Here is a 27,962-nt window from a genome sequence, read left to right on the forward strand (position 1 = left end):
TTGTTTATTTATTTGAAACACATGTAAACCGGTTCTCATTCATTCACATTCCACTTGTGGCACATGTGCTCTCTGCTTTTTTACGAGTTTTCACCCGATAACTGATAAAATTCTCGCGAAAAACCGCGATAAAAGTGTGAAATAGTGCACGTTGCAACGGTAGTTAGTGAAGATTGACAAAAATCATCAAAGTCACCGCGAAAAAGGACCGAAAATCAAAGTAAGCGTTGACTTGAAGTTACAACGCCATTGTGTAAAAGTAAAATTTCTTCGGCTGTAAAGTGTGAATTACAGATTTTTCACAATAAATCGCGATTTTAATTGATTCAACTGGCAAAAAATTGCTGAAAAAGTCGTGATTCAAGAGAAAATTAGAAGAAAATCGGTGAAAACATAAAAATTGTGCGTTTATTTACATTTTTTACTACAACGCGTTATGGTTCAAGGTCATTTCGTTATTATCTCCTTAGAACAAAATTTCTCGTAATTTAATTTTTATTGAATTTCTTACGAATCGTTGACGTCAAAAACTTTTAATTAAGTCAAAAGATTCGATTATGTAATGAAATTGCGGAAATTTCTCGGGTCAACGAGTTTTTCCTTATCAATCCACCTGTTTTTGGCCGGTTTGTTTACAACTCACACATTCTCACACCTCGCTACGATTCGTGAATTTTGGGCCAATCAGGTTTTGGTTGCGCTACCAGCTACACTCGACACTGTATGGCTGTGATAATCCCGAAAAGTGGGTCACTGACCTATAAAACCGTCGTCTGGCTACCGTCTAGAAATATTTTGGCACAGAATGGGTCCAGTGATGGAAATTTTTTGGAAAATTCGAAGGGATATTTTTTTAAAAAAACAATTTTTCACAATTTTTCTTTGAGAAATTATTTAAAAATGTAAAAAATAATTAATTTTAATTTTTAAAAAATTATTTTAGTTTCAAAAATTGAAAATTTAATTTTAAGAAGTTAATTTAAAGCTCAAGAAAAATATTTTTTTTCCATTTTCATCGGAAAAATTTTCATTAAGGCAAATTTTAGAAATATTTAGTGTGAAAAAGTTATGTTAATATTTTTCGATAATTTTTGGACATTTTTTTTAATTTTTAAGAATTTTTCCTAAAATACCTAATTAAAATTTATTTTTTTTTATTATTTTGTGAAATATGTGGAAATTTTTTTAAATCAGCTGCAAATTATAAAAAAGAAGAAAATTTTTCCCCATTTTTCAATTTTCAGCATTTTTCTAAGGATATGTGTCTTATAATTTAATTCAACAAAATTTTAAAGAATTTCATAAAATCAACAAAATAAAAATTAAAATTAATTTTTGGGTGAAAAAATTTGTGAAACTTTTAAAATACTTTAGAAAACATGTTCAAAAATCATTAAAAAAATATTTTTTGAGAAAAATTTTTAATTATTTTACTTTTGAGAGACAAAAAAATTTTTCGATTTTAGAAAAAAATTACAAATTTGTATTGAAAACATTAAACAAGATCAAAAAAACATGAAAATTAGAAAAAAAATTACATTTTTCGATTTTTTAGAGGGATTTTATAGTCCAATTTTTTTCAATAAAATCGTTAAAAAGTCATTTTCACACTCAAAACTGAAAGAAATTTTCTCATCTATAGATTCAAAAGCATGACTTAACCAATTTTCTCTTTTTTCCACAGTTTCGTTTCATTAAAATTCAAGTAAAATGTCGGAAACGTGCCTTTTGTTGAAGGATGGGACGCGCATTTGCGGCGAATCGTTTGGCGCTCGCATCGAAGCCGAAGGAGAAGTTGTCTTCCAAACCGGAATGGTCGGCTATCCGGAATCAATGACGGATCCCTCGTACCAAGGCCAGATTTTGGTACTTACTTTTCCATTAATCGGCAATTACGGCGTGCCCGATGACCAAGAAGTCGACGAAAATGGCCTCACGAAGTGGTTTGAGTCGATGAAACGCATTTACATTGCTGGCTTAATCGTCGGCGAGGTGTGCAATGAGCCGTCACATTGGAAAATGACGCAAACATTGTCGGAATGGATGATTAAGTACAACATTCCGGGCATGACGAACGTTGATACGCGTGCTTTGACGAAGAAAATTCGCGAGCAAGGAACAGTTTTAGGTAAAAATCGATAAAAAATTAATTTTTTCAAGAGTTAAAAGTAATTTCGTACCAGGTCGCATCGTTCATGGACCCCCAAAGGACCATTACGAGTTCGAGGATCAAAATGTTCGCAACTTGGTAGCGGAAGTTTCCATCCTGAAGCCCCAAACTTACAATCCGGAGGGCTCCCCGCGTATCGTTGCCGTCGATTGCGGTCTCAAAATGAACCAAATTCGGTGTTTCTTGAAACGTGGGGCTCGTGTCGACCTCGTTCCGTGGAATTATCCGCTCGATACCAAGGAATATGACGGTTTGTTCTTGAGTAACGGTCCCGGCGATCCACAAATGTGTCGTCAAACAGTCGCCAACATCCAAAAAGTGCTGCGAGGCAGTGTCGTGAAGCCCATTTTCGGCATCTGCTTGGGACATCAACTCATGTCGACGGCAATCGGGTGCTCGACGTACCACATGAAGTACGGAAATCGTGGTCATAACCTTCCCTGCATCCATCACGACACCGGACGATGCTTTATGACGACCCAAAATCACGGATTTGCTGTGGATGCCGCCACGTTGCCGCAAGAATGGAATATTCTCTTCACAAATGCGAATGATCAGACGAACGAGGGAATTGTTCATAAAAGTTTGCCGTATTTTAGTGTTCAATTCCATCCGGAGCACTGTGCGGGACCCGAAGACACGGAAATTTTGTTCGAAGTTTTCTTGAATGCCGTGAAAGAGTGGAAGGCGGGCAATAAAGTTGTCGTTCGCGATGAAATTACAAAGGCTTTGACGTATGAACCTGTGTTTAAAATTGATCGTCCGAAGAAAGTGCTGATTTTAGGCTCTGGCGGATTGTCGATTGGACAAGCGGGAGAATTTGATTATTCGGGATCGCAAGCAATTAAAGCGTTAAGAGAAGAGAAGATTCAAGTTGTGTTGATTAATCCGAATATTGCGACAGTTCAAACATCGAAGGGATTGGCGGATAAAGTTTATTTCTTGCCACTTACGAAAAATTACGTTGAACAGGTGAGTTTTGAGATTTTTTTTCAAAATAGATTTTATCAATAGTTTTGCCTAAAATTGAAAAAAATAGTAGAAATTTAAATGAAAATTCACGAGATTTTTTTTTTGTTAAAAATTTCATTTTGAAATTAAAAAAAATTAAGTAAAAAATTTTAGGAGAATTTTAATGATTCTAAGTTTTTATTTTAATTAAAAAAAAAATAAATTATTTTTAAATTTTTTTAAGAATTTAAATTAAAAAAAAATTATACAAAAATTATTTTATTTTTTATGGTCGAATTTTGTCAAAAAAAAAAATCTTAAAATAAAAAAAAAATTTCTTTAGAATTTTTTTTATTTAGGTCCCTATTTATTTTTTTTTTTTTTAATTAATTATTGATAAAATTAAAAATTTAGGTAGAAATTTAAATCACAAAAAATTGCTAAAAAATAATTTAAAATTAAATGAATAAACTTTTTTCAAAAGTTTTTTTTAAAATTAAAAAAAAAAAAAATTTCATACATAAATTAAAATTAGATAATTTTTTTAAAATCAATTTTTAATTTTTTTAAATCACAAAAAATCTTTAAATTTTCTTTTTTAAATTTTTAAACAAAAAAATTTCAAAAACTGTCAAAAAAAAAAATAATTTTTTTTAAGGAAATTTCATTTTTTTTCTTAAAAATTGAAAATATAAAAAATTGTAAAATCAGTTGAAAAAATTTCAAAAAACGGTCAAATTCGATGAAATTTTTAAAAAAATTATTTTTGACAAAAGTTTAAAAAATTTCAAGCGTAAATTTTAAGCTAAAAATAAAAAAAATTAATTTAAAAAAAAAATAATTTTTTTAAGGAATTTTTTTTCAAGATAAAAATCGTATCAATTGATTTCGATATTCAAATAAAAAAATTATTTTTGAAAGTAAAAATAAAACTTAAATTGCTTAAAAAATAATAATTTGGGAATATTTTAATTTTTTAACTTAATTTTTTTAATTCTAATGTCAAACAAAACTATTGAACGCATTTTCATCTGCTTTAAAAAAAAATTAAACTTTCAACCTTTTAATTAAATTTACCTTTTTCAGGTCATCAAAAACGAGCGTCCCCAAGGCGTTTTATTAAGTTTCGGCGGTCAAACCGCTCTCAACTGCGGCATCGAGTGCGAAAAAGCCGGCGTTTTCAAAAAATACGGCTGCCAAATTCTCGGAACGCCAATTCAGTCCATCATCGAGACTGAAGATCGCAAAATATTCGCGGATCGCGTTAGTGAAATTGGTGAAAAAGTTGCGCCATCAGCTGCCGTCTATTCCGTCAAAGAAGCTCTCGAAGCTGCCGAAAAAATTGGTTATCCCGTAATGGCACGAGCTGCCTTCGCATTGGGCGGTCTCGGCTCTGGCTTTGCAAACAACAAGGAAGAGTTGAAGGAATTGGCGCAACATGCTTTAGGCCATTCATCGCAACTTATCATCGATAAATCGCTGAAAGGATGGAAAGAACTCGAATATGAGGTCGTTCGAGATGCCTACGATAACTGCATCACCGTTTGCAACATGGAAAATGTCGATCCGCTCGGAATTCACACGGGAGAAAGTATTGTAATCGCTCCATCTCAAACGTTATCGAACCGGGAATACAATATGTTACGAACCACAGCGATAAAAGTCATTCGTCACTTTGGAATTGTGGGCGAATGCAACATTCAATACGCCGTAAATCCATTTTCCGAGGAATATTACATCATTGAAGTCAATGCAAGGCTCTCACGTAGCTCCGCACTCGCCAGTAAAGCCACCGGATACCCATTAGCGTACGTGGCTGCCAAATTAGGACTCGGCATCGCCCTTCCCGACATCAAAAACAGCGTAACTGGCGTCACCACAGCCTGTTTCGAGCCCTCGTTGGATTACTGTGTCGTAAAAATGCCGCGTTGGGACTTGTCAAAGTTCACACGAGTCAGCAAAAATATCGGAAGTAGCATGAAAAGTGTCGGCGAAGTCATGTCGATCGGCAGAAAGTTCGAGGAAGCATTCCAAAAAGCCCTGCGAATGGTAGATGGCAACGTAAACGGCTTCGATCCCGATTTGTATCCCGTAAATGACGATGTCTTGAAAGAACCAACGGATAAACGCATGTTTGTCCTTGCCGCTGCCTTACAAGCGGGCTACAGTGTCGATCGCTTATATGACTTGACCAAAATCGACCGTTGGTTCCTGCAAAAAATGAAAAATATTATTGATTTTGATACAAAAATGAAAAAATTGGGCAATAATTTACCGATTGAGGTCTTGAGACAAGCGAAATGCATCGGTTTTTCCGATAAACAGATCGCAAATTGCATAAAATCCACAGAATTAGCGGTCCGGAACACTCGGGAAGAGAACGGCGTTCTTCCGTTTGTCAAACAAATCGATACTGTAGCTGGAGAATGGCCCGCATCCACAAATTATTTGTATATGACGTACAATGCGAGTTCCCACGACCTGGATTTCCCCGGAGAACACACGATGGTCATCGGATCCGGCGTTTATCGCATCGGAAGTTCCGTGGAATTTGATTGGTGTGCCGTCGGATGTCTCCGAGAGCTGCGAAATCTCGGCAAAAAGACAATTATGGTGAATTACAATCCGGAAACGGTGTCCACGGACTACGACATGTGCGATCGTCTGTATTTTGAGGAAATTTCCTTCGAAACTGTCATGGATATTTACAATGTTGAGAACCCGGATGGCATAATTTTGTCTATGGGTGGTCAGGCTGCCAATAATATCGCTATGGACTTGCATCGACAACAAGCGCGCATTTTGGGAACGTCCCCCGATCAAATTGATTCCGCCGAAAATCGTTTCAAGTTCTCGCGGATGCTCGATCGCAAGGGAATTTTGCAGCCCCGCTGGAAGGAACTCACAAATCTTCAAAGTGCCATCGAATTTTGCGAGGAAGTTGGGTATCCGTGTCTCGTTAGACCTTCATATGTCTTGTCGGGAGCTGCAATGAACGTCGCTTACTCGAATCAGGACCTCGAGACTTATTTGAATGCCGCTTCCGCTGTCAGCAAGGAACATCCCGTCGTCATTTCGAAATTCATCATGGAAGCGAAGGAAATTGACGTTGATGCGGTCGCAGCTGACGGAGTTATTTTATGCATGGCAGTTTCGGAGCACGTGGAAAATGCCGGAGTTCATTCGGGAGATGCAACGTTAGTGACGCCGCCACAAGACATCAATCCGGAGACTTTGGAGAAAATTAAGGGCATTGCACGGGATATTGCTGCTTTGTTGGATGTCACGGGACCTTTCAACATGCAACTCATCGCGAAAGACAACGAATTAAAAGTTATCGAATGCAACGTTCGCGTTTCTCGATCATTTCCGTTCGTTTCCAAGACCTTAGATCACGATTTTGTGGCAATTGCGACGCGAGTTATTGTCGGACTTGAAGTTGAACCTGTTGACGTGCTTCGGGGATGCGGCAAAATTGGCGTTAAAGTCCCGCAATTCAGTTTTAGTCGATTGGCGGGAGCGGATGTCATGTTGGGTGTGGAAATGGCATCCACGGGAGAAGTTGCATGCTTTGGTGAAAATCGATGGGAAGCTTATTTGAAGGCGATGATGTCGACAGGGTTCCAAATTCCGAAAAAAGCGATTTTGTTGAGTATTGGAAGCTTCAAGGTACAAAAAAAATTTTTTTTTTTGAATGAAAATTAAAAATAAAATTATTTTTTTTTCTAATTTTAGCACAAAATGGAAATGTTGTCATCGATTAGGACACTTCAAAAGCTCGGTTATAAATTGTATGCGTCATTGGGTACCGGTGACTTCTATGCCGAACATGGAGTTGACGTAAGTAGATTATTATTACATACCTTAAACCCTTTAATCTGTAATTGATAAGAACATAGCGATGTGTCTAATCACTAATCAGTGATAAGGATTCATGCGAAATTTTGTAAGAAGGTGTGTCATAGTTCTGTGATAAGTGGTATTTCCTTTTTTTTCTGAGAAAATGGACCAAAGTTCGCGGATTTTTAGTGAAAATTTGAAATATTGAAATATTTTGATTTTAATTTTTATTTTGTGAACAGATTTAGGCAAAAATTTTGACATCTCTTGTTAAATGATGGTTGAATTTTTCGATTTGTTTTTAATTTTTTTATTTTTATAATTAATTTTTTAAAGAAAATATCAGAATATTTATTTCAAAATAGGTATTAATTTTTTGATGGAGAGTGCAAAAAATGTTTTGAAATACTATTTTCATTAAAAATTGAAACTTTTATGATAAGCTATCAATATTTTTTTGTTATCAAATTTAGATTTTTTAATTGAAAAATGAATAACATTTAGTTCAGAATACTTCCGATGATATATTTAAAAAAATAAAATAAAAAATAGTACTTTTTCCTTAAATACCTACTAAATTATATTTTGCAATATTTAGGAAAAAATTTAAAAAATAGAAAATAATAAAATAAGAAAAATATTAAATTAAAATATTTTTTCAAATCAAAATTTACAAAAAGTATTGAATTATGTCGTTCCAAATAAAATTTTAGCATGTAAGATCTTTGTTTTCTTTAAAAAATTTTTTTATATTATTAGAAAAAATTTTTTGTAATTTATTTTAAATTTACTTTATGTCGCATTTTTTTATGAATATTCTAAATATATTTATTATGAATTTTTAAAAAAAATCAAAAACAAAAAATATAGATAAGGTTAATAAATTTTTTAAATATTAAAATCAACGCAAGCCCGCTCCAAATTGAAAAAAAATAATTTTTCGAAATTTTGTTTTTAATTATTTTTTTTTTAATAAAATTTGGCACAAAATATTGAGTTAAACAGAATGGCAAAAAATTTGGTCACGTGATCAAAAATTTTTTAAATCAAATTTTAAAAATGATTTAAAATGTTAAGTTTAAAATATCTTAAAAATTTTAATTTTACTAGACATCATTTCGCTTTTCCGGAAATTCAAAAAGTACAAAAAAATGTTCAAAAAAAAATTTTATAAATTTCAAAAAAAAATTTTTTACGGAAAAATTTTGGTCATAAAGTGAAAGTTCAAGTAAATTTATGAAATTTTAGATGGATCATTTTTCTCTTAAAAATTTACTGAAACTAAATTTATTTATTACTGAATTTTTTTTCGAAAAAAAATATTGAGTTATTTTTTTTTTAATAAAAAAATTTAACTAAAATATTCTCCAATAAAATTCTAAACATACAAATTACTTTTCAAATTTATTTCGAAAAATTCAAAAATTATTTTTTTCCAAAAAAAATTTTGAAACTATTTTTTTAAATGTCAAATAAAAATGAATTGTTTAAAAATATTTCGTTATGTTTAATGAATTTACATTGAGAATTTCTAATTTGAAATTGATTTCAGAGCGATTTTTATTAATCCTAAAATCTCCCTTGAAGAAATTAAAAAAAAAAAAAATGTTAAAAAAATTAATACATTATTTTTAAATAAAGTTTAAAAAAGTTTAATAATGTTCGTTTAAAACTTCAAAAAAAAGTAATTTTAAAAATAAATTTTGAAAAACTTTAAAAAATAAATTTCGTGATTTTAGAAAAAAAAAATTACAGAAGAAAATTTTCGTAAAAATAACATTTTTAGTACAAAAGTTTATCAAAATTAAAAAATTTTCTTGAAAAATTATTAAAATACACCAAAAAACGGTCATTTTTGCCCCATTGGATTTCGGCTTTTGAAATGGGACAAAAAGTTCAAAAAAAAAAAAAATTGGAGCGGCCTAAAACGTTCAAAACAACAAAATTATGAATAAAGGTTTCAAAAAATTAAAGAAACTTGAACTCTAATGTAGAACCAGAGAAATAGAAAATATTTTGATACCAAAAAAACAAAAATTTACTGAAATTTAAATTTTGATAAAATAATTTTTCTTTTTTGTGGTGAAAAATCAATAACTTTTCATAAATTGACAAATTTTCTCATAAAATCACAAAAACTATAGACGATCAAACAAATTACATTGAACCTAAACATCATAAAATTATTATTACATCATATCAATCTCCATAAAACGTCTGCCTACCTCATCGATTAATCACAATGAACTTGGTACCGATCTGTTTTTTTCGCAATAATTCTTATCGAAAATTATCTTTATTGACAATATTACCTTAATTAATTTAATCTTCGACGTTCTTTATTATTTTTGGGGATTTTCTTATCAGCTAATTTTCATATTAATTTAAAAATCCCTTAAATCTAAATTATTTTGAATAAATTCGGAAGATAGCGGATCAATTAATCCCTTCTTAGTATTGCCGAAAATTGTGCGAAAAGATAAGACAATGTCATATTACCACGAAAATCGATACCATTGTTCGTTTTCTAAGAATTGCTAGACATTTGGTGGTTTTTTTTTGTCTTATCGAAATTTTTGGGAAGTGTGAAATCAAACGTGACAATTAAATTATTAAAAATTTATTTTTTTCAACCTTAAACGCTAAAGTATCACAAATTCCACAATTATCCTAAAATAATACTATTACGGTTCATGTCTAATTTTCGTCCCTTTTTCACGTTCTCACGACTTTCGGTTGCGTCATTCCGTGACGTCGATATGCGTTTTGGACGATTTCTTCGGCAGTTATGTTTTTTTCTACGTGGACTTGTGCGGCGATCGTTAATTTTCCGCTTTTATTGTTTTTTGTCTCGTCATTGCTCGGCGGCTCCTCTTTGATCGTCGTTTCGTTCATGACTTTTGACAAGTTCACGTAAGGGTCTTCGATCAAGCTAGAACCGCGTGAAAAAAGACCTCGAGGACGATTTCCCGTTAGACTTGCGCGACGTGGCTTGCTGGGACCTTCCAGCTTGATTCGCTTCACTTGAAGACTGATGAATTGCTTCACTTGCTTGATTTGGTCCAAATATTTCTGGCCTTTGTCGTCTTGTTCGTACAAGATGTGAGAGAGACGTTCCGCTTGTCGAATTGCCATTTGAGCAACGTGAGTGGCACTTTCCACTTGGAGGGCGTATTGCGATAGTTCGATGAAGTGAGGAATGTACACGTCGAAAAGAAGTCGGAGACGGGCAGGTTCTAAACGACGACAGAGATTTACCTTTAAAAAAATAAAAAAAAATAAATAAAAATTAATTAAGTTAAAAATATTTGATTTTAAATTTATATGAAAACTTAAGAAAATTTTTAATAAAAAATATTAGATTTAAAATAAAATTAATTTAAAAATTATTTAATTTTCTTTCAAAATTATTTAATTAATTTATGTTAAAAAATATAAATTAAATTAAATATTTTTTCAAAAATTATAAAAATTAAAATAATAATAATTTTGGTAAGTGAAAAATATTTAATTAAATTTATTTAATTTAAACTTTTTTTTATATAAAATTTCAAGACAATAAAAAAGCAAAAATAATTTTTTAATTTTAATAATTTTTAAGAATTTTTCTTCAAATTTTCAAAATCAAATTTTTTTTTACCAAATTTTATAATTTTTTAAAATTTTTTTTATTAAAAATTGTTTCAACTTATTTTCTTTAGAAAAAAAAATAATATTCATTAGAAAAAAAAAAGAATCAAAAAATTGAGACAAAATATATTAAACTAAAAAAAAGCAAAAAAAAAAATTAAAAATATTTTTTTTAAATTTAAAATAAAAAAAAAAAAAAATAAATAAAAATATGTTTTCCAAAGTTTACATTGGAAGGTTTGAATGAATATTTTTTTTTAAACAAAAATTCTTAAGATTTTATGCAGAAATTTTGAAAGTTAATATCAGTGAATAATTATTTTTTTTACAAAATTGGTTGAAACTAATCATTTTAACTAAAAAATTTAAAAAAGATTTTTTTTATTAAATTTTTATAAAAATTTTGATTATATTTTTGGTTAAAAAATTTAAATCCTTACCTTTAAATCGATTGGCTCTTGTGGCACCGGCTGGGGACATTCTGCCTTTTTCCTCTGGATCACATTTGGTGACGTCCGTGGTCGTCTCACCGCATTTTTCGAGGGTTTCATCCGATTCAAGGCTTGAGTGCGTGCCTCAATGTCTGCCATGCTTCCCACAGCTTCACTAGGTCTCCTCGATGCTGGTTTCTGACCCACTTCTGCACTTTTTATCTCACTTGCCTCTTCTGGGGTGTTAAAAGCTGGCTCATTAAACACGGGATTCAGCTCTTTAAGTGGCTCTCTGATGACCAGAACGTTATAGATCTTCATCGCTCTGAGTTTCGGATAAAATTGCTTCACAAATTTCAAGTCGCGCAACGCGATCAGCAAATAATTCATCGGTCTCTCGCAAATCCACGAAAGCCGCGTTTGAATCTGAATCAAATTCTTCTCGGGAATATTTTGGAACAAATTTCTCTTTGGCAGAAAATAGTCCGGAAGCAATTTCGTCTGAATCCGATGCAATAACGAAGCCAAAACTTTCAACAGCTTTTCGCCTAAGAAATCCTCGGTCCACGCCATCGGATTTTCCTCGCACTGCCAAAACATGAAACTCTTCAAATGCTCTTTCGTGAACATATTTTTGCCATTTTCGAAGTAGGGGTCGACAAATGCCCGGAAAATCGTCTTGAGGATCATGTAAATTTTCGCCTGAGCTGCGTTGAAGTTTTGTTCGAGATACCGTTCAGCCAGCGGGAAAATTACCTTCCACTCGATCTCGCGATCCGAATTTTTGCCGTGTTTCGGTGCAAAACCCACCGGAATTACGTGGCAGCCCATTTCGATGACGCGATTTATCATGATTTGCGTCGGCCATTGGTAGCTTTTTTTGGTGCGTGGATCCTCGATCGCTTCGCGGATGCGTTTGTCCCATTCGTGAGCTTCATTAGGCCACGGACACGGAATGGCGGGCGTGATTTCATACGATCTCGTGCCGCAAGGGAGGTAAATTGTCGCTCCACGGAACGTGGCTTGATCGAGAACGGATTTTTCGTATCCCAGTTCCGGTCCAATTTGTGATTTGAAGATTTTTACAAAGTACTCGAGGAATCCCCTTGAACTGAAATACGGGCGAGTCTCGAGTTGGTACACGGGTTCTTCGTCTTCGTCCTTCACGGAAGCTCCATCGACCTCATCGCCGCACGAATTTTCGTTATTTGACTCGTAACCTTCGCTTGGCTCCTCGTCAATGACGACAGCAGTGATGCAACTCGACGGCAACACAGTTGTACTCAATTTTTCATCCAAATTTGTGACAAAAGAGGAAATTGGCTTATGAGCACTGATGTTTGTAATGTACGAATAATCATATTCGCTGCTGCCACGTGACGTTTCTGCACTACTCGAAGCCGAAAAAGGCAATCCATTGACGATACAAAGTGGTTTTCCGTCCGTTTCTTGGATATTTTTCACGTTTTTCGCATCGACTGTGTGATAAATCGACTCACATTCGAATCGCTCGTCACATTCGTCTTCATGTAATTTTGTCACGGGACCATCGACGTCATCCACGGCGACAGTTGGTGGTGTCATCGTGACTTGTTCGTTGCTTAAACTACCCCCGAGATCACTACTTCTCTCTTCGCGCACAACTTTGTCGTAGAAATCCACGCTGCGCAACTTCACATAACCTCGATACGAGATTTGGCGATGGCGGAAGCGAACTTGGTCCATGTGGTCTTCCATGATCATCTTGTATGACGATGGGTCTGGCAGCGTGCCGTAAAGAGTATCGGTCTCATCGGCACGTGTCACGTCGATGTTGTTGCACACGATGTAGATACTTTGAGTGTCCAATGTCAAAAGTTGTCCTTTGATGGGACCAAAACTGAGGGAAAAAAATAAAAATTATTTTTTTTGGTATTTTTTTTATTTATTTTAAAATTATTTTTCCAATTTTATTTTTTTTAATTTTTTTGGCTAAATTACTTTTAATATTTTTTAAAAATAAGTTTATAAAAAATTAATTAAATTAAAATATTAATTTAGAAAAAATATTTTTAATTTTTATTTTTATAGCTTTTTTTTAATTTAATTTTTTTATTATTTTTCTTTATTTTTTTTTCAATTAAAAAATTTGAAAAAATTAATCGTTTCTATTAATTTTCAAATTTTTTTTAATTTTTTTAAATTTTAGAAAAAATTAGAATTAAAAAAAAAATTAAATAAAATTAATTAAATATTTTATTAAATTAATTTTAAGGTAAAAACTTTGTAAATTTTATTTTTTTTTTAATTTTAATTTTACGAAATTTTATAAATTTTTATTAAATTATATTTTAAAATATTAAATTTTCGTAAAATTTTAAACATTTGATATTTTTTACTAATTTTTTAAAAATTATTTTTATGTTAAAAACGAAAAAAAAACTTTAAAAAAATTAACGGGTTAAAACTTTTGTTTTAATTAAAAAAATTATTAAATTTGAAGAATTTTTATTGAAACCAGAAATTCCGCAATCATCGCTAAATTGTACATCACAAACGAGACCGACCTTGATCATGAGACAAGATACAACTTTTATTACTTCAATTGTCAATTAATGAAAAGTAAGATATCATGACTAATGTCCAGGAATTTGATTCGTGTCAATGTTTCAAAGATAACATTTTTTCATGTTAAATTCGTGTTTGCCCTTATTTCGGAGCCCTTTTTAGTGACACAAATTGTCGGTTACGTTTAAAAGTATTTCAAAACACTTTAAATGACGTACCTTGCTTGGTATTTCACTTTTTTGTCTGCTGCAATTTGGATTGAGTCCATTATCAGCACGGATTTTGAATGTTTTGCCATTTTTATCGATGTTTCTTCTTCTTTTTTCAGTGCTTCTTCAAAGGCATCGTCACGTTCTCTAAAAAAATAATAAAATAAATAATAATTTTTAAAAATCTGGATATTTTTTTTTAGCAAAAATGAAATTAATTTTTTTTATACCTAATACAGTTTTATTGTGAAAATATTTATTTATTTTTTTATAACCTATTTTATTTTAAATCGATTTATTGTAAAATTGTGAAATATTTTATTACCATATTGATTACTCTACGAAAAAAATTTATAAATTATTTGAAAAAAAAAATTAGCAATATTTTTTTTAGTAATTTTACGGCATTTTTTTATTTTACTAAAAATAAATTTGTTTTTTTAATCAAAATATTTTTGATTTAAATTTTCATAGTTAAACAATAATTTTATTTTTTTGATAGTTTAATTAGAATCAATAAAAATTGAGTATTTTTTATCAAATTTAAGTTTTATCTGATTTATTTATTTATTTTTTTTAAACCGTTTTTAAACCGAAAAAATAGATAAAAAAAGTAATTAAATAATTAATAAAAATAAATAAAAATTTAAAATTGATAAAAAACTAAGAAATAAAATAAATAAATGGAAAAAATTATTAATTTGTGCCATTTTCTTCAAAATATTTCAAAATTTATATTTTTTGATTTTTTCCAGCATTTTTGGTATATTTTTTTTTTATTTGAAATTTTGATGTAAAAAATCAAGCACGTGATTTAAAAAGATTTTAATAATAATTTATTTTATTTTTAATTGAATTAAACCCTTTATTCAAAAAAACTATCCAAAAATTATCTGTCATATGATTTTAAAAATTTTATTTAATCGAATAGTAATAAAAATTGCCAATTAACAGGTCATTTTTTAATCTTTTTAATTGCCTATTCTGGTGATTTTTTTTGGCACCGATAAAAACATGACAGGTATCGGACCTTACACAAAAAACGGTGATATTTCGCTTGATGATAAGGACTATTGCTTGTTTTCTGTTGCTGATTTTTATCTTTCTCAGAACAATAAGTTTTTTTTTTCAATGAAATATTTTTTTTACATTATTTTTAGCAAAAAAAAAAATACGTTTTAATTTTTTTTTTATTTAAATTTTTTGTCAATTAAATTTTTTAAAATATTTTTTTTTAATAAAAAATTAAGCAACACTCGAAAATGACTGGCATGCGTCTACCGAGAAAACTATTAATAGCTCGGTAATCTCATTACGGCACTTTTGTGAAGAAATAAACTCTCGAGAGCCCTAAACCACGTCACTCACCTTTGATAATTTCCGTAAAACTGCATTGATAACAGCTGTTGATTCAGCATGAATGCTTGACAGTCGCGTTGCAATTGCAATTTTATTCGTTCAATTAAATGCTTTTCCAGGTCTTGAAAATTGAAGGTGCCTGGTTTTGGTGCGAGCACTTTTGGCGCTTCCGTTGGCTGACACGGTTCCAATTTTCGTCGTCGTTTACTGCGACGTCGTTGCGATTCACGGATTTTTTCATGCAAAATTTTATTTTCTTGTTTTTTAATGGAAAACGCGAACCATTTTCGCTTTTTCTTGCTTTTTGTTGAGTCATGTTTGTTATTATTATTTTCATTGCTTTCACTGTGTTTGCTAGGCTTGATGCCCATTTTTACGAGAAATCGGATGTAGTACTTTGTAATAATTCCCATTTATTTATTTTATTGTTATTTCTTATCACTCAGACATTTTTTTTTTAAATATTTTCAATTGCGATAATTTTTTCTAGTATTTTCTGAAGAGCTGTTAATTCCGCCGCTGACCGATTCTCACTGAATGCCTTCTGCGTTGCTGTTCGAGTAATATTGAAGTAGATAAAAAAAAAAAAATGTCGAAGCTCTTGATACGATAACGAATGTTTGGTTTTGTTTGAATGTGGAGATGACAAACGTGATAAGGATTTTATTAAATCGTGAATTTTCGTATGAATTTTTTTTGATGGATTGCGGATGAAGCGATTGGTGATTTTTTGCGCTGATCTTAATTCAAGATTAAAAATTAATTTTTTAGAAGTAATAAAACAATAAGTAAATTACAGTGCATTACATCGAAGGTTTTTGATAAATTTTAATCGGTGATTTCTTTTAATTTTGTAGTAAAATTAAATCGTTTTAATTGAAATAAAAGAGTTTTATTTATAAACATAGACAAAAGCTCACATGTGTCTGACATTGTAAATTAATTATATTTATTTATTTGCTTTTTTTAATATGTGTGATAAATTTTCACTGATAAAAATAATCCTTTTCTAGTGTGTCTATTTTTTATTTTATGGAATTTAAAGAATCTTAAGAGGCTTGCACTAGTTACGTTAACATAGAAAATATTTTTTTTTACTTAAATTAAATTATTTAAACTATTTTTTTTTTAACTCAAGTCATATGATCACAATTTTTTTGAACATTTTGTCCAATGCACCATTTCAAAAATGGGGCAAAATAAAAAAAAATAGTTATAAATTACCGTTTTTTGGTGTTTTTTAAAAAAAATGTTAGAAATCGAAAATATTTTTAAAAATCTTTGAAAATTTAAAAAAAAATTTTAAAAAAATTTCAAATATTTTCTAAAACTTTTTAAATTTTCTAAATTTTTTGTATAAAAAATGTTTTGCAAAAAAACCTTTTTGAATATTTTGTCAGTTATTTTTTATGAATTTCAAAATTTTTTTTGACTATGAGATCAATTTTAAATTATCAAATCCCGTTGTAGATAAATTAACAACAACAAAAAATCTGATTTTTGTCCAAAAATTGTTTAAACTTTATCATTTTGTATTAAAAAATGTTTTTTTTGTTCTATTGTGAAAAAAAACTTTTGGGACAAAAGTACGAAATAAATTTCGAGCGGCCGAAATTTTATAAATTATATAAAAAAAAAATTTATGAATTTTTGAAGTAAATTTTTAGCAATAAGTCAACCACTTTTGCTATTTTATCCGAATTAAATGTAAAAAAATAATGAGAAACACTGTTTTTTGAAAAATTACTTTGAAGTACTTTTTAAATAAAAATCAGTGTTTTATTTAAATTTCGATTAAATTTAGTTATGTCACTGTTAAATTTAATTTTTTTCCCAAATATTGAATTTTTTTAGATTTTTATTCAATTTTAGGTTCAAATTTATTTTTTTTAGATATGACCAACATTTAACGTCAATGTTAAATATTACAGATCATCAAAGTCGTGTTTTGGACAAAAAGTTCAATTTCAAATTAAAAAAAAAATTGCAAAATATAAAAATTTCACTCAAATTTTAAAATCATTTAATTTTTTTTAAGTTTTTTATCCCTTCTGAAGAATATTGATTGATGTCCCACACGCTTCGATATTTTTTGAAAAGTAATGGATCAAAATTTGAGACATTGAATTTGATTTATTTTCCCGATGATAAGAATCTCCAGATAAAAAGTTTTTCATCGGAAATCTACGGTTGATTATCAATTTATACAATGTGACTGTCAATACACTTCTCAAAATTGTGTCATATCGCTCGGTTGCATTTGTACATCTTTAGTAAACAAAATCACGACATGATCAGCAGTTTAAAAAAAGAAAAAATTCTTAGAATTGATAAAAAAATTGAAATTTGAAAAAGTTGAAGTTTGTACCTACAAAATTTATTTTTGGGACACAAAAAGTTTCCTCACGTGAATTGATGTCGAAAATATTTTAATAGTTCAATTCTATTGTTCAAATTCTTGTAATTTTTTATTGATATCGATAGATTTTTTTTTTATTACAGCGTTAGTAACTTCTTATCGTTCAATGAAACATCATTGAATTGTAGATTAATTTCAGATTCCCAGAATTTCTTTTTGACTGGCGTTAAACCGTTCTAGCCTGAAACTGAAAAATTAAAGTCTGATACCCCATTTTCTCTCTAAAATTTCACGGTATTTTCTTATTTTTAACTAAAGTTTAAATTTTTGAAATTAATTTATGAATTTTTTCACCTTCCAGACTTTTTAACGCCAAATAAAAATGTTTTAAAATAGAAGTATAAAGAGTTATATTTTCAATTTTTTTTTTCTAATTTTTTTTTTTTTGAAAAATATTTTTTTAATAAATTTTCTAAGAAGAAAATTCATTTTAAAATACAAAATTTATTTTAATTTTTAATACAAAAGTTCTTAAAAATTGAAAATTTTTTAAAAAATGTTGGGAATTTCCTTAAAAAATAAGAAAAAGACCAAAAAACGGTCAATTTTGATGAAATTTTTAACTTTTTGAAATAAGGCATGGGACAAAAAGTTCAAAAAAAAAATTGGACGGACTAAAATTAAAAAAAAAAAGAAAATAATAAATAAATAAATTTTTTTAGTTTTTGGAAAAAATTTTTTAAAAGTTAATTTGAACATTTTAGAAGTATGAAGAAAATATTTTTTTTTTGTTATTATTCAAAATTAAAATTTAAAATTTTACTTTGGATAATTTAGTAAAAAACACTGTATAAATTAACCTTTTTGGAAAAATTGAGCAAATTTATTAATTTTCATTCTTTGAGATTTTGGATCCTTAAGCGGGATGATTGAACCTTTAAATTTGTAGCCAAATTCATAAAAAAATATTGACAAAAAAAATAATAAATTTTTTTTAAAATTAAAAAAAAAATTGATCTGAAATTTGTTTAAATTTTGTTACTTTAATATGAAAATTTAAAACAGTCATTTTTATCAAAAAAAAAAAGAAAAAAAAAAATAGAGGCTGCTCCAAATGAAAATCAAAAGTCCAAAATTTTTGAAATACTATTTTCTTACCAAATGACAAAATTTTTAACTATTTTTGAGTGTTAAATATTTTTAATTTATTTTTTTTAATTATCTTTTTTGAGATTTGCTAATTAGGTACATATTAAAAATTAAAGATAAAAAATTCATAAGAAATACCTAACTGTCAAAAAAATTTGAAAAATAAATTCAGTAATTTTGTAAAAAAAAATTAAATAAGAAAATTTATGTTAAATACGATTTTTTAAACAAAATTTATTAAAAATTTAAAACTTTTTAAAAATATTTTGAAAAATTATGAAAAATTATGAAAGTACACCTAATAACGTTTATTTTTCATGAAATTTTTAACTTTTTTTTGGATTTTCGACTTTTAAAATGGGGCATCGGATTTTATTTTTGATTTTCATTTGGAGCGGCCTAAATAAATAAAATAAAAAAAACACTTCCCATTTTATTTTTTTTTTCTTTTCAAAAGTTAGCACTTCATTTTTAAATTTAATTTTAAATAGCCTTTAATTAAAAAAAAAATGTTTAAATAGCTTTCGAGGCACGCCTTACAAAATAAGTGGTATCCCGCACACTGGCTTTAAGAAAAATTCCATATTCTGGCGCCAAAAGAATTGAATTCCTACTAATTTCGAGCTCTCCTTCCGCCTCATGTTGTAATCCCAGTTGAATGTCAAATTTAGCCAAAATCGTCGCAAGTCCTATTTTGGTCATAAGTTTCCCCATTCTCGTTCCAATACAAGCCCTCGGTCCTTCTCCAAACGGATAATAAGCTTTTTTCAGCACTTCCGCATATTTGACGTCCGTAAATCGTTCCGGAATAAATTTCATCGGTTCCGGAAAGTACAAGGGATCTCGCTGAATTCCAATTATCGGAAGGATAACCAACGTTCCCGGCTCAATTGTGACTCCCGAATCGGGGATTTTGTACTTTTGAATGCAGGATCTCTGTAAAATCGGAAGCGGCGGATATTTCCGCAAAGTTTCGTCGATACAATTTTCCAAATAATTCATTTCTTGCAACGCATCGTAACTCCATTCAGCATCGTAGCGGTTTAAAACGCGATCAATTTCACGTTGAACTTTTTCCAGCGCCGCCCGATTCTTGGCAAGTTCGTACAAGCAAAAGGACATCGTGGTCGAGGACGTTTCGAAGCCAGCAACGTAAAAAGTGAATGCCTGTGCCGCCATTTCGTTCAACGATAAGTTTTTCTGCTGCGATACCGTCGTGTCCCAGTCGTCGTTGAGCTTGATGCTGCCCGAATTTCGTAATTGGATCAAAAGTTGCAGAAAATCTTTTCGAGAAACGCGATTTCCTTCGCGATATTCGAGATTTTTCTGCACGAGTTGCGTGAAAAATTCCTCCACGTCGTCGTCAACGGACTTCATTCGCGTGATTTTTAGCAGATTTGGCGCCAAAAGCAACGATCCGAGACGAAACAAGTTTTTAAACGTCAATCCGATGGTTTTTCTGCCCATTTCACGAAACGTTTCGTGTGGATTGTTGATGCTGTCGATTTGGTTCCCGAATGCCACGGAAGCCACGACATCCGTTGTGAACCTTGCCATCAAGTCCCGCATCTCCAGAGTCTCATTGCGCTCCGCTGCCGTCAAAATAAACGATTTTAAGCGCAATCCGCAGTCCTGCATGGTCTGGAACATTCCCTTAAGCTTGCCCGAGGTGAAGGAAGGGGTCAATTTCGTTCGCATGTGTCGCCATTTCTCGCCCGATTGGTTAAACAAGCCGCCGCTCAAGGGATCTCGTTTGTCGTCCGAATAGGTACCGCGATCCGGAAACATTGCAGCGTCCCGTGCGAGGATATTTTTCATTAAATTTCCATCGTTAACGACCAACGCGGGCTTTGTCAAGGCATAAAATCCGATAAAAGGACGAGATTTTGTTTCGTGATATAATTTTGCCCAAAATGCGCCGAGACCCAATTTTTGCTTCATCATCGAATGTAAGTCGCCAAGCGGGAATGTCGGAGCGAGTTGAGGCACATTTCGCCGAGTCCAGTAGGTGAAAGCGACTTTTTTCGTGTAAAAGTAGAAGGAGAACGCGAGCAAGAGGAAAAAATAAAAGAAAAAAGTGAGGATTTGGAACATTCTGACTGCGCTCTTCGGATATAGGAAAAATACTGACGACTAAAAATAGAGTTAAAGTTGGTGAAGTGCTTGACATAAAAATTATACGGCGATGCAAACGAGATTTTTTATTCGCGTAACTAGTTTTGAGAGAATGACAGGCACTTTTTTGCACGAAACAGCAATGAATGACGATGAGAATGGAAATTTTTAGCTAAAAAATTACAAAAAATTAATTTTTTTACAAATTTCTTTAAAATAACTTACTTTTGACTTCTGAGATATGTTAAAAATTCTTAAAACGATCACTTTTCTTGATAAAAATTTAAAAATTTTGATGAAAAATCGTATTTTCGAGGTCAAAAAAGTAATTTTTTACTTTCGGCTTAAAGATTTTTAACTCAACTGTTTGCTTTTAATGCAAATTTTAAACTGAAATTTTTCTTAATTTTATTTTTCAACCAAAATTATTAGTTACCACCCCTTTTTCACCCACTTACCACCTCTTTACAAACTCTCCTTGTTGTTTTTATAATTTTTAAATGGTTTTTTTCCACTCAAAAAATCCGGATTATAACAATTGTTGATAATTTTTAGGAGCAAAAATGCAGTTTTATATTTTTTGAAGTGACTCATAACCAAACCATAATTACCAAAATTTCATAAAAATATTTTTTTAAAAATAAGATGACGTGACCTTGGTTGAAAAAAATATTTTTATGATTCATAACAAATGTTAAAAAAATAGAATTTGGCCAGAAAATTAAAATTAATCCCAAATTAATTAAAGGAAGTGTAAAAAATTATAAAATATATAAAAAAAATAATAAATAAACAATTTTACTATTTTAATTTAAATTAATTAATTTTAAATTATTTTATTTTATTTTTAATTAAAAATTAATTTATTTGTTTTTTATAAATATTTTAAAAATTAATTTAATTTTTATTCATAAATTTTTTAAAAATTAATTAAAATCATTAAATTTTAATTAAAAAATTTTCAGATTTTTTTTTTAATTTTTCCCGAATTTTCTTTATTTTAAATTCATATAAGCAAAAAAAATTTTTTTTTGTAACGCACTGTACTTCGTTTGACTCTATAATTGAGCCTTATAAAATATGCATCCCAACGATGAATTGCACTAGTAGCCAGATTCTCACCTTTAAATATTTTTGTGACGTCAATCGAAGTTTATGAAGACATTTCTCATCACTTGACAAAGTAATAACATCGTTTAACAAATTCTAATTGTTAATTCTGTTTGTGTCAATCAAAGGGAGGAAAAATAGCAAAATCATGCAACTTGTTGAAAGCAGACATGCAAACAAATTTTCCATTCATAAAATTTTATGGATTGTTAACAGATTATTACAGCGAACATTGTTGCTATTTACTTTGAAATTTTATACTTTCCCCGTGAGAAATCGATAAATTAATAAATTTTACAACTTTTTTGATTGCAGGTCGAATCAGTTCAGTGGACTTTCGAGGCGAATGCTGATGATGGCGGGGAACTGCGACATTTGGCGGAATTTCTCGCTAACAAACAGTTTGATTTGGTTATTAATTTGCCGATGCGAGGTGGAGGCGCCAGGCGGTTAGTATATTTTATTTTTACTCTGAGGCGATTAAATTTAATATTTTTCCGATATTTGTCACTTTTTCTGTAATTTTGTATAAAAATTATAGAAATTTTCAAGGTTACAAATTTTTTGGTGTAAATTTAAAAAAAAATAAATCATTAGATTTATTTAATCATTAAATCTGAGTTTAATAATAAGTTAAATGTTTTGGCTTTTTGACCAAAATTTTTTTTAAGCTAAAATCAAACTTTTGGTTATAAAGTTTAGAACATAAAAAGTTTATAACCCCAAAAAACAAAAAGGAACTTTTTTTTGTATTTTTTATTTGGTAGGCTGTTAAAATAAAATAAAATTTTGATTTAAAATAAACTAGAAAAAATAAATAAAAATTTATTAAATTAAATTTAATATAAAAATTTACAAAAGTTAAGAATTTAATTTATTAATAATTATTTTTAAAAATTTGATTAAATGGAATTAAAATTTCAAAAAAAAATTTTTGGCAAATAAATAAAATAAATTTTTAAATTTAAAAATAAATAAATTTGGTAATTAATTTCAATTTAATTTAATTTTTATTTTTTTAATTTCTATAATTTGCGTCTAATCGTATTTAAAATTAAATATTAATTATCTAAATTTATTTAATTTATTTCAAAGGTTCTTTTTTAAAGAGCCTAGAAAACAGTTCTCACAAAAAAATTGTTCATTATTAAAGTATAAGTAAAGTAGCTGAAAACCCCCTGGTTATATCTTTAGGTACATTTTAACGTGACTATCAGTTTCTGACGTGGAAGAAATCATTTCAACAAAATAAACGTTATTATTATTATTTAATTAATTTAATTATAATTAAATAATATTTTTTAAATTTATGCCCCATTTCAAAAGCCGAAAATCCAAAAAAATATAAAAAAATAAGTTAAAAATCCAAAAATCGCCGTTTGATTAATTTTTTTTTTAATTTTTAAATTTTTTTAAAAATTTTTTAAGGCAAAGATATTTGTTTTTTGAATTAAATAATTTTAATTTAATTAAAGTTTTATTTTTATTTAAAAAAAAAGTAGCACAAAAATTAAATTATTTTTCAATTTATTTAGTTGAATTGCTCATTAAATTAATTATTTACTTTAATATGTGGATTTTTATCAATGAAGATACATTAAAAACAAAAATTTATTTTTATACTTCTAAAATGTTTTTGAATACGTTCATTTTGATTGAAAAAGTATTTAAAAAATTTTTATTTTCATTATTTTAATTTCGAAAAAATGTAAGTCAAAACTTAAATAAAAGCGGCCTTACAAAATAAAAAAAAAAGAAAAAATAAAAAATTTGGTCAATCAATTACAAAAATTTTTTGATTAAATTTTTTTTAAACTTTTAACAGGGCTGTTAAATTTTTTAAGCCAAAGATATTTGTTCTTTGAATTAATTCATAATAAATTGATTTTATTAATTTTAAATAAATTTTAAATAATTTTAATTTAATTTAATTAATTAATTTAATTAAAGTTTTATTTTTATTTAAAAAATTATTTTTTTTTTATTTTCTACTCATCAAATATTTTTCTCCATAATTAAAATTTCTAATGTGACAAAAATGAAAAATAATTAAATTTTTTCGCCTCAGTAGGCTAAAAATTTTCAATTTTACTAAAAATGAACATTTTTTCCAGAGTTTCCTCCTTCATGACCCACGGCTACCGCACCCGTCGTCTCGCTGTCGACTATTCCATTCCTCTCGTAACCGACGTAAAATGCGCCAAGCTTCTCATCGAAGCAATGCGCTTAATTGGGTGTCGCGAGCCCCCCATGAAAACCCACACAGATTGCATCTCGTCTCGTGTCCTCGTAAAACTACCCGGTTTCATCGACGTTCACGTGCATGTTCGCGAACCCGGAGCGACACACAAAGAGGATTACGCTTCATGCACGGCGGCAGCTCTGGCAGGCGGCGTTACAATGATTTGCGCCATGCCGAACACAAATCCGCCGATAACTGATATGGAAAGTTTTCAACTGGTCACGGATTTGGCGAAAGTTCATGCGAGATGCGACTATGCTTTGTACGTGGGGGCAACAAGTACGAATTACGACTCGATTCCGGCACTGGCTCCGTATGCGGCGGCACTGAAAATGTATTTGAATGACACTTTTACGACAATGAAACTCACTGACATGACAATTTGGGAGAAACATCTCGCGCATTGGCCTAAAAATGGGGTTTTATGTGTGCACGCGGAACGTCAAACGATGGGAGCGGTCATTTTGTTGGCTTCCTTGCTCGATCGCCCGATCCATATTTGCCATGTGGCACGAAAGGAGGAAATTTTACTCATCCGTCAAGCGAAAGAACGTCGAATTAAGGTCACTTGTGAAGTTTGTCCGCATCATTTGTTCCTCTGCACGAACGATATTGAGAAAATTGGCAAGGGAACTTGTGAGGTAAGGCCCGTTTTGTGTTCCAGTGATGACCAACAGGCACTTTGGGACAATTTGGATGTCATTGATGTCTTTGCCACGGATCATGCACCTCACACACCCGCAGAAAAGTACAGCGAAAATCCTCCACCGGGCTTCCCAGGGCTTGAAACCATCTTGCCGCTGCTCCTGAACGCCGTCAACGAAGGTCGCATGACCCTGGATGAGCTCGTGGACAAATTCCATCGCAATCCACGTCGAATTTTCCATTTGCCGGAACAAGTGGCGACCTATGTCGAAGTCGATATGAACGAGGAATGGACAATTCCCGAAAAAACGGCTTATTCCAAGGCTCAATGGACCCCATTTGCCGGCATGAAGGTCAAAGGTCGCGTTCATCGGGTCGTTTTACGCGGCGAAGTTGCCTACATCGAGGGACAAGTACTCGTGCAACCGGGTTTCGGGCAAAATGTTCGCGAATGGACGACGAAATATCTCTCCGGCAAGCTAAATGGCTCGATTGATGACTTGACACGCCTTCGGATTCAAGAACCCAGCGTGCGGGAACCTCTCGAGACGGATGTTCGTACAAATGACATTTTTACGCAACTTTTGAGCGATTCGGACAGCGGTAAGCAACGTAATGTTCATTTTAGTCCTCGTCAAATGCTACGTCCCACTTCGCCAGCTATGATGATGCGACCCAGACTGGATTCCACGGGCGCCCAAGGTCAACCCTCACTTCCGGTGGGCATTTCACCCGCTCGTAACTTAACAGGCAAAGATATTCTCTCGGTGGATATGTTCACGAAAGACATGTTGAACGACGTTTTCAACTTGGCACAAACTTTCAAAGCGCAAGTCGTCAAGGGACGCCCCTTAGATGAAGTTTTACGTGGAAAAGTGATGGCATCGATGTTTTACGAGGTCAGTACCCGCACCTGTTGTAGTTTTGCAGCGGCAATGCAGCGTTTAGGAGGGCGTGTCATTTACATGGATGAGACAAGTAGTTCCGTGAAGAAGGGCGAGACGCTGGAAGACAGTGTTGCGGTGATGTCGGGCTATGCGGATGTCATTGTGTTGCGACATCCTCAACCGGGAGCGGTAATGAAGGCAGCGCATCATACGAAAAGTGTTCATAAGAGACCGGTGATTAATGCGGGTGATGGCGTTGGAGAACATCCGACGCAGGCACTCTTGGATGTCTTTACGATTCGTGAGGAAATTGGTACTGTGAACACGTTGACGATTACAATTGCGGGAGATTTGAAACATGGCAGGACTGTGCATTCGCTTGCACGATTGCTCACGTTGTATGTTGTTAATATCAACTATGTCAGTCCAAAAGGGCTTGAAATGCCGCAAGAAGTTATGGATTTTGTCGCGCAACGAGGAATTACGCAAAAGGTAGGTTTTGAAATACTTTTCTAAATTTTGTTTTAAATTTTTTTCATATGAAAAATCTAAAAACCAATAGACTAATATTCAAAAAGTTAAAAATTTCATTAAAAAAATTGTTTTTACATTTTTTTTAGTTTTCTAACATTAAAAAAAATTAAATTAAAAAAAAATAATTTTTAAAATAATATTTTTTAAAAATTTTGTCTTATTTTGTCAGTTATTTTTCATGCGTTTTTTGCAATTTAATTTTTCAATTTTTTTCATGTAATATTTTAAATCTTAATTTAATTTTATTTTTAATTGTTTAAATTTTTGTTTACTGTTTAGAACTTTTCATTTAATTTTTCGATTTCTTATTTTTTTTTCGATTTTATTTTTTTTTTTAATAATTTTTAAGAAATTTGAGAAATTTAATTTTTTTTTTATCTGTTACATTTATAAAAAAAAAAATTTTTTTTTTAAATTTTAATCTTCTTTAGATGTGATTTTTTTTTTACAAAAAAAAAATTGAAATAAATTTAAATTTATTTAATTTTAATTTTATATTTTTTACTTTAATTAATAAACATTACCTAATTAATTATCTTCTTAAAAAAATTTTTTTATTTTTTTTTTTTAATTCATTAAAAAATTATCCTTGAAATGTTCAAAATTTAATTTAAAATGATCGAATTCTAATTAATTTTCAAAATTTATTAATAAACTTTATTTTTATTTTGCCTTCTTTCATAATTAAAATTTTCATGGGCCCTAATTCTAAAAATAAATTTGTTTAAAAATTTAATAATTTTTTAACTTATTATTATTTAAGGTCTATGAAACCCTTGACGAAGCTCTCCCACAAACAGATGTCCTTTACATGACTCGCATCCAACACGAACGCTTCAAATCTGAGCAGGAATATCAAGAAGTAAGCTTCTTTTTACCTCTAAAAAATTATTTTTCACTAAATTTCTCTTTTTAATTTCAGGCATGCGGCAAAATAGTGGTCACCCCGAAACTTATGACACGTGCCCAGCGTAAGATGATTGTGATGCATCCGCTTCCCAGAAATCAAGAAATTAGCACGGAATTCGACTCGGATCCACGTGCTGCCTATTTCCGTCAAGCTGAGTACGGAATGTACGTTCGCATGGCTTTACTTGCTCTCGTTTGCGGCAGAGGACAACAATAAAAAAAAACATTTTTTTTTTCGATACATTTAAACTTTGCATTAGAAATAATAAATAGACTGATAATTGGCATGTTTTAACCCATCATTCCTTTAAAAAAATAAAAAATAGAATTACCTTGAAAAATTCCTAGAAATTCATAGTTGCCATATGAAAAATAGAAACAGTTGGCTGTAAAATCAGGTTCCGTGCCTCTTCCATTTACATATTTTTGAAAATTTTATTAAAAAATTTATCTTTGTTAGTAGTTTGTAAGCAAATTGGACCTTATTCCACAATACTTCATTGTATCCAATTATAATATACATTTATGATAATAAATACAAAAATTAATTGAAATTGCAATTTCTTTTATTTTAATAATTGGGTATAAGACCTTTTATTAACTAATATTTACAAAATTAATATGAAAATTTTAAATTTTACCATTTGTCAATGTTAAGAATTTTTATTTTATTTTTTTCTATTTTTAATTAAATTCAATATTTCATGACAAAAATGAGAAAAATATTAAAACTTGACAGTTTCCAGTTTTTTTTTAGAAGAAACTCCATTAGGACTATTATTTTACTAAAAAAAAAAAAAAACGTTTTTTTTACAGAAAAAATTAAAAAATCTTAAATTAAAAATAAAATTTTCAAAATTAAAATTTTTTTCAAT

At 30.2% G+C, this 27,962-nt stretch overlaps 3 protein-coding genes across 3 annotated transcripts; 1 reads left to right on the forward strand and 2 right to left on the reverse strand.

The window, feature by feature from the left end:
* The first annotated feature begins 53 nt into the window (after positions 1-53).
* Positions 54-27,730, forward strand: LOC134829653 (multifunctional protein r). Its single transcript, XM_063842851.1, has 9 exons — positions 54-220; positions 1,685-2,128; positions 2,184-3,142; positions 4,208-6,790; positions 6,857-6,961; positions 22,186-22,319; positions 23,985-26,136; positions 26,942-27,040; positions 27,101-27,730. The coding sequence occupies exons 2-9, from the start codon at positions 1,711-1,713 to the stop codon at positions 27,302-27,304; spliced, it is 6,654 nt and encodes a 2,217-aa protein (XP_063698921.1). The 5' UTR covers positions 54-220; positions 1,685-1,710; the 3' UTR covers positions 27,305-27,730.
* Positions 9,627-15,508, reverse strand: LOC134832366 (uncharacterized). The gene is made up of 4 exons (XM_063846361.1): positions 15,147-15,508; positions 13,788-13,925; positions 11,032-12,901; positions 9,627-10,219 (listed from the first exon to the last, which is right to left on the reverse strand). The coding sequence occupies exons 1-4, from the start codon at positions 15,506-15,508 to the stop codon at positions 9,677-9,679; spliced, it is 2,913 nt and encodes a 970-aa protein (XP_063702431.1). The 3' UTR covers positions 9,627-9,676.
* Positions 18,959-20,739, reverse strand: LOC134830656 (probable cytochrome P450 6d5). The gene has a single exon (XM_063844206.1). The coding sequence runs from the start codon at positions 20,737-20,739 to the stop codon at positions 19,159-19,161; it is 1,581 nt and encodes a 526-aa protein (XP_063700276.1). The 3' UTR covers positions 18,959-19,158.
* Positions 27,731-27,962: the final 232 nt, after the last annotated feature.

The sequence above is a fragment of the Culicoides brevitarsis genome, chromosome 2, assembly GCF_036172545.1.
Source record: "Culicoides brevitarsis isolate CSIRO-B50_1 chromosome 2, AGI_CSIRO_Cbre_v1, whole genome shotgun sequence".
Classification (NCBI taxonomy): Eukaryota; Metazoa; Arthropoda; class Insecta; order Diptera; family Ceratopogonidae; genus Culicoides; species Culicoides brevitarsis.